Source organism: Notothenia coriiceps, unplaced genomic scaffold (genome assembly GCF_000735185.1).
Source record: "Notothenia coriiceps isolate Sejong01 unplaced genomic scaffold, NC01 NC01_scaffold00037250, whole genome shotgun sequence".
NCBI classification, from domain to species: Eukaryota; Metazoa; Chordata; class Actinopteri; order Perciformes; family Nototheniidae; genus Notothenia; species Notothenia coriiceps.
Window position 1 is genome coordinate 1,547,967 of NW_011369951.1, and position 7,656 is coordinate 1,555,622.

Below are 7,656 nucleotides of genomic sequence, written 5' to 3' on the forward strand. Positions count from 1 at the left end.
GAAGTATGTGTCATTACTAAATATACAACAATTAAGAATAGATTAGATAGATTAGTAGATTGTTGGAATCTGGCCCATTTTGGAATAAAGGGTCACAGACAAACTTGCAAAAAGTGCATTAAATAAAAATAATGATATTTAAAAAATGTGTTTTGGGGGATCAGAAATAATATCGTTATTACAGCAAGGAATAATTAAATCCTTGCAGGATATATGGAATACTAAAACAAAGGGTAGAGTTTATTACAACATTCTAAATTCCGTCAGAGGGTTATTTTTTAAAGGCAAATGTATAAGAGAAGTTTTTTTCCCAGGTTGAGATTAGGGCACACTTAACTATATGATACCTTGTTTATCAAACGAAAAGGCACCAACGGATTAATGTGAGATTTGTAATTTAATAGGATTTAGAAGATTTAAAACAGAAAGAGGAATATTTAAGAGTAGACCTAGGAATGGAATGGAGCATTAAAGGATTGTTACCGATTGGAGATAAACAACTGCAGCTGCAAAGGGCTTTAGCGTATTGGGTTGTCCGTTGGTGTTCGGGTCAGGGGGTCACAGGTTCAAACCCCACTGCAGTTGTCGGTCGTTGTGTCCCTGGGCAAGACACTTCACCCCCAAATTGCTCCTGTGGGGATTGCCCACACAGTATTGAGTATGTAAATCGCTTTGGATAAAAGCGTCTAACAAGTAAAATGTAATGTAAATTAAATATTTAAAAAATACAGGTTTAATATCCAGAATATAGTTTTATTTATTTTTTATGTGAGAAATTATGCTCATGATGCTACACACTCCGTTTCATTAGATGGCGGTATTCACCTTAATCGTTGGTTTGTAGCCCGCCATAAACTAATAGAAGAAGAATCTAACTTTGTTGACGTCAACATTTTTTTGATGATCCTGGCGCGTCTTCAGTCTGCCGAACAGGTAGCTATGTTAGATTAATTGTAAACAGATGTATTGATGTTTTAAACAATAACCCGCTCTGAGTTTACTTTCAGTGGGACCTTTGCTAGGAAATGACGTAGGACGTTTTAGCTTCGTTGCTAACACAACTGATTGTACTAGCTAACATCGGCTAACGTTTCCTCAGATCAAGATGGTAAACCGTTCGGAACTTCCGTGTTAGTGTTAGCCGCCGATCTGGGAGAAGTTTGCTTCTGGTTTGCAGAGTTTGGGTTTTTAAACACATTTCAGCATATTTTGTATGTATTTTGTTATGTTAACCACACTGTACTTGATATATAAGACAAATGCAATGCTTAGTTAGTGTTTAATACAAAGTTAAGTAGATACTTCTGTCCTTATGCAGAAGCCAACGTTAGCTATGGTTCGTTTCCTTCTAGTATGTATACAGTAAGACACTGGCAATTCGACTGCACTATATTAATGATGTTATGTTGATCGACTTATATTTAATATGACACTAGCAAAATTTTCATTGTACTATCTTGTAAAGTAGCTAGAGTGGCTGGTTTCTATCTCGTGGCTAAACTTCCAGATCCAAACTCAGATAGTCGCACGGTTGTTGTCGTCACAAGGTAATTTATTAGTTATAACATTTACAAGCAGAGAGGTAGCCTACTTTGTTTATATTGATCATGTTTTGCGTTTCTCCTCACTAAACAGCTCTTCCACTAAGTGACGCATCATGAAACGTGCCAGAGGCGGTGATGGTGAGGAAGCTCCCCGCCAGAATGCCCCTGCAGGCCAGAGGAAATCGGACCAAAGTGACGGGGACAACAGTGGTTGTGACCTCGGCCAAGCTGACATGCAAGACGAAGACGATAACCCGGGGATCCGGAGGGAAATACGGAGCAAGTACAGAGAACTCATCCAGTCAGTGCAACGTGAGTAAACAGAGGGTCTGGCAAGGCAGTATAGGTAGGATTCTGTTGGCATGTCATTAATGTATTTCGTTCTTGTGTCCCCCCTCCAGAGAATAGGGAAGACATGCTGAGTCCCTCCAACAACAAGCTCACAGAAGTTTTAGAAGAGGCAAACAAACTTTTTAAAGATGGTAGAGTGACACAACCACAATCTATTGCACACCTGTTGCATGACTGAACTGCAGGAAAATGCATTCCAAAAACATTTTTCTCCATCAGAGCAGCATCTTTAAACATGCACGCGAAACACATGTACTGTGATGTTATATTTGAAACAATTGACCCTATATTTGTGCATGTTCCCTGGCAGTGCGGCAGTCGAGAGAAGCTGCTCTGGATGCTCAGCTCCTCGTTGTGACCTCAGACCTCGGCAAGGAGAAAGCCAGCCAACTTGCCGCGGAAGGCGCTGCTTTTGATCCCACTGCTTTCACTGAACACCTTGTGAGTATATTATTTATACACGTAATTACTGCCAAAGTTCAGTTCAGTAGGTTCAGTGACCACAATGGCAGCTGAGGAAAAGCTGTTACCTTCATACATTGTTGATAGTTTCTTTCTTTGGTTATAAAAATCGTACATCATTGCTCTTATAATATCTATAAAACTGAGAAGTAGGTTTGTTTTCAGATCTTTCAACAAAGCACGGTCAAATACATATATAAGACCATGTGACATAAACAGAAAGATAACATTGCAGCTACATGAAAAAAACCAACTATAAAAAATGTAGAAAGTCATAGGGCTGCCCCCAAATAGTCGACTAAACGTTACTCGGCTAATATAAAAATGTTTTCATTAGTCTATTAGTTGAAGTAAAAAAGAAAGGAAAACTCCATCTGTGCGCTGTGTGTGCCTTGATGAGTTAGCCCCTCACTCTTTACCCAGAGCCTGGGGCCTCATTTATAAAGGGATATACGCTCAAAAAATGGCGTACGCCAGTTTCTACGCAATGTTTGCGATTTTATAAAATACTAACTTGACGTGATGTGCGGTCCTCCACGCAAACTCTAACCCATGCGTACGCACTAAGCGGAAAAAAAGAGGGAGATTAAAGCCAATCTTAAAATGATTTAACAAACGCCTGTTTGAGACTCCTCAGTGCACACAAAAACATAACTTGGAGAAATAAATAAATACGGATATGTTATTTAAAACCTCCTCGAATATGTTGTGTTAATGTTATGAAATGTTTTTTCATAAATGATGCGGTAAGCAGGAGGACAGAATTACGTCTAAACTGACGCCGTTTTGCATTTCTATAGGTTGTAGATACGAGCATGGCTTTATATATGTTTAATACAGGTTTAATCGTGTTTTATGCCGTTTGCTAAGACTTGATAAGTCGCTCTTAAAACCCAGGAGGTATGGAAACTAAGAGCACCATATGTGGTAAATTGTACAGCTAATATAACACAACACATTAGTTGTATTTCCTTTAACTAGTGGATTATGGATATATAGTTGCTGAACGAAAGCTGGAACACAAACCACCAAATACAAAAAAATAATTCAGATCCAGTCGTCATGACTCCACTCCGGAGGGATTCCCCCATCATTTCTTACAGTTTCTCATCAAGGTCCCCGGTACAAACACACTGCCTGAGGAAGGTTAGGCTATGTGTATTTATTTTGTCATTAGACTTTTTCGGACCACTTATTTATTTATTTTGGTGACGATCCGACCTCCATGCTGCTACTCTGGTTCAAACTGCATCCACCAAACAATACGATTTATCTCGACCTCCCCAAAATAATCAAAATCTGACACGGTGTGAGATGTCTTTTTTAGCTGTTCTGTCGTAATTTCCTGCGATCTTCTCCATGCAGTCAGTCAAAATGAATGAATGAAAGGGCGTTTCTTTAACTATTTATAGGCAAATATGGGCGTTACGTGAAGCCCGCAAAAGCTGCACCGCATTTCGAGTCGGTTGTGATTTATAAAGGGAAACCGGCGTAGGAAGTGCCGTCGCACTTTACTCGCCGGTACGCAATGTTTGGCGAATCGGAAAATGTATGGACCTATTTTTTGGATTTCTACTACATAAGCAACCTTCCCATGTGAATCCTACGCACGGCGTTATACATGAGGCCCCAGATCTTCCCAAAAAGTTCTTAAATATAGTCATAAAATGTCCTTTTAGACCAAATATGTCATGAGGAATAAACTTCTACCCTTGAAAATGACTTACAATTGCAATTACACTTCCCCTTGTTTGCAATTTCAAACGGTTTTGAATATAGTTTGCATTAAGCCATCTTTTCACATTTTGAATCCTTAACAAGCTAAGTTTTATAATTGGTATTGTCAAGCCAGCCCTTGGTAGACTCTCATTGTGGTCGTTCAATCTACACTCCTACGCAGAAAGTTGGACGGCGTTCAACTGTCAAACACCTTGAACTTGGGGCAGAGCTGTTTTGCAGGCTGTGACGTAGAGGTAAGGAGTGTGTGTTCATGCCACGCTTCCTTCATTGCCCTCAGCAACATCAAGCTCAATCTGGCCCTCAATCCCTCTCAGAGTGGTATAGTTTTTCAAATCAGAATAGAAGCAATAGAATAGAAAAACTAATATGTATTGCTTTTGGTGACATTTATCCAGACCAGGATATAACAGGGAATCAAATTCAACACTTACATACCAGGTTTTCTTCTTGTCCTGCACTCGTCTGTTTCCCCTTTTCTCTGTCTATTCATCTCCTGATTTTATCTTCCATCTTGGCGTCTCTCAGGCTTTTGCTGATTCATGCTCACCTCTTCCTCCCGACCCAAAGCTCCTCTGTCCCTTCCATCCGTCACTCTGCTGTCCCGAGGCGAGTGGGGCAGGAGCCAGGCTGACTGTACGAGAGAGAGGTCTTGAGAGGGTCTCCACTATTGGCTGTCTGCTTCGTGTTCTGTTGGAGGACATGACTTTCCATTTGAAAGGCAAGTTGGACGTGTGTGCAGCAATCTGTTGTTAGGGTAAGGGTTCAATTCATTAGAAGAGATTGGGGACCATAATACATGACATGGTCTAAATCTACAGTATTATTACCAACCCACTCTCTTCAGTCTGCGTACAAATGACACGACTTTACACATTGGAAATGCGTGCAATAGATACGCAGAAGTCCGATTTTGCGTGCATATGATACGCTAACCATTCCCATTGAGATCTGAGGCCGAGTTTTGCGTGCATATGATACTCCCACGGTGGGAGTCGTGTCATTTGTACGCAGACTGAAGAAAGTGGGTTGATTATTACAGACAACGTGTCTTTTCCACTGATTCTTCACCTTTTCCAACTGGCTCAATAGCTGGCCGGATTAAATAGGAAAACCTTTTAACACCCATATTCAAATTCTGTTCTACTTATGAAGTTATTTTGGGGACAGGGTCCCAAAAAGGTCATTCACATGTAAAACTAAGCAGCTCAGCAGCAGAGGAGCCTGTCTTGAAACAAATGTCCTTACAGGAGTTAGCTTACCTAATCTTTATGTTGTTATATTAATCATACAGCTCTTGTACAGTTTCTCCAGCTGTTTGGAAACTAAAGTGAGAAAACATGTTTTTACCTTCTCAAAATTATAAGTTTTCCAGATGGTTTTGAAAGAGTTTTCTCAGTGAAACGCTTGAAGAAAAGATAGTAAAACGTAAAATCCCTTGAATCTAATTGTTTTATCGTTGTATTGCTACTACCTCTTATTTGGGCCTAAAGAAAGTTTCTAACACAACACATTGTAAGCTAAGGTAGACTATATTGAACCAATTTTTTAAATGAATTCTGCCTCTTGAATTCCAGATTGATAAAAATGGCTTCCTCAAAAGGAAGCTATTATGCTTATGGTTTGGTTCAGTTTGGTTTGTTTTTAATCAGGATTTAATAACTACTGGCCCAATTTTCATCATACTAGCTGGAAGAGTGTTGCATGGACCCATTACATTTCACATGGGGGACATACTCAACACGTGTTACTAGGTGGAGGTCTTCTCCTTTTCAAGTGCCTTTAGTTCTCTGTATATTCATCAACCCTTTCATTTGTTTCATATATCCTATAGTTTACCAAGACAAATGCTGCTTAAAGGTTAAGAAATTGTAGGGTTTTGGTTATATAATGAAAAAGTGAATGTGTTGTTTCCAGCTTTAAGTCAGCATCATCTTTTTCCCTTGACCTCAATCTTCCCTAACCACGTGCTTTGAAATGGCTTCACATAACCATACACATTTATCAGGTTTTGCAGTATTTGCATTGGACGTATTTTCTAATCATTTTAAGCATTGGTTCGGTCAAAACTAATTTTTGATCCCATCAATTTGAAACCAAATACACAAAATTCCATTAGAAGCTGTTTGTTGTGTTTTACAGAAAGTGCTTGCTATTCAGCTTGAGATGTTTTCCCAGTTAGTCAACTTTCGCTTAAGTTGCAAACAAAGAAGTTTTTTCGATTCTCTAGCGACATCACAAGGTTCCTTCAAAACCATCCATCTGCATTTTTGGGAAACACCTGAGAAAACATGATTACAATGCAACTTCCCCCTATAGCAAGTAAATATATATTTATGATAAAAAGTAGTGTGTGCAAATGTAGTCTTACTTTTAACAGTAAATCATCAAGACGATGTAATATTTCATTTCTGCTCTGTTGTGCTGCTGCATGCATATGTCGGCTCATCTGTGTGTCCATTTGCATTTTAGCCACTGCTGGACACAGCCATGCATGGTCTTACACTCATGGCTCTATTCTCCATCAACTACAAACACACACTCAGAGACACACACACACACACACACACACACACACACACACACACACACACACACACACACACACACACACACGCACGCACGCACGCACGCACGTACGCACGCACGCACACACGCACACACACATATCTAGGTCAAGGCAGCCAGGGGTAATGGGAAAAGCCTGAGGCGTATCTGCCAGGCAAATGATCTTATGAAATGATTAAAGAGTGGTTTCTCTCACTGAAGGCGCGGATAAAACAAGACTAGTGGTGCATATGCAGGTTTATGTATATGTATCAGTGTGCATGTGTTTGTGCGTGTGAGAAGGGCTAATCCAGGCTCAACAGTATCCACCCAAAGGTTCCCTGGGAAGAGGCAGTTAAGAGGCAGTTTGGGAAGCATGGTGGTGTAGTGGTTGGAGAGAAGATCTTCCAATTGAGAAAATAGGTTAACCCACATGCTTGTTATACTGAAGACCAAACGGATGGCAAACCACCTCCAGGGGGGCTGTCCTGTACCTCACCCTGGTTTTATGTCCATATCACTTTCACCGCTGTGCTGTGGAATGTGGTGTGCATGTAGTGACAGTGAAATGTTCAATACAGATTTCTGATGAACATATATAGGCCAGTCTTAGCCTAGGGGGGACAGTCTCTGTGGCTGTTTTTGAACGTGCACACAGGGAAAAAGGGAAAGCCTGGTAACCCGCTTTTTAAGGGAGGGCTTGTAATGAAAGAGTGCTGAGGTGATGAGTCAAAGTTTAGATGACATGTTAACTTAGGCAGAGAACAAGATAGTAATGACAATAGAACATTTGAAAAAATAATTCTAATTGAATAATCTCAAGTGCTGCTTACACTGATTTCTTTATTTTCTCTCAGAGAAAGATTCAGATGTTGCACCTGCAGCATTAAAGTGTTTGATTGCCCAAATTACAAAAGTAAATAAAGACGTTATCACATGCTTCACACGTCCTTTTTATTTGCCCTTTTTGAAATATTGACCCGATGCTTCCAACCAATTAGAATGAAGAAGAAAA

General features: G+C 40.0%; 1 protein-coding gene across 2 annotated transcripts; it reads left to right on the forward strand.

The window, feature by feature from the left end:
- The first annotated feature begins 788 nt into the window (after positions 1-788).
- Positions 789-2,426, forward strand: LOC104966650 (non-structural maintenance of chromosomes element 4 homolog A-like). Of its 2 annotated transcripts, none has more exons than XM_010795857.1 (4): positions 789-933; positions 1,636-1,856; positions 1,946-2,026; positions 2,206-2,426. In XM_010795857.1, the coding sequence occupies exons 2-4, from the start codon at positions 1,658-1,660 to the stop codon at positions 2,409-2,411; spliced, it is 486 nt and encodes a 161-aa protein (XP_010794159.1). In that variant the 5' UTR covers positions 789-933; positions 1,636-1,657; the 3' UTR covers positions 2,412-2,426. The 2 variants fall into 2 exon arrangements, with proteins under 2 accessions (XP_010794159.1, XP_010794158.1); XM_010795856.1 differs by lacking the exon at positions 789-933 and adding an exon at positions 943-1,547.
- The last annotated feature ends 5,230 nt before the right edge of the window (positions 2,427-7,656 follow it).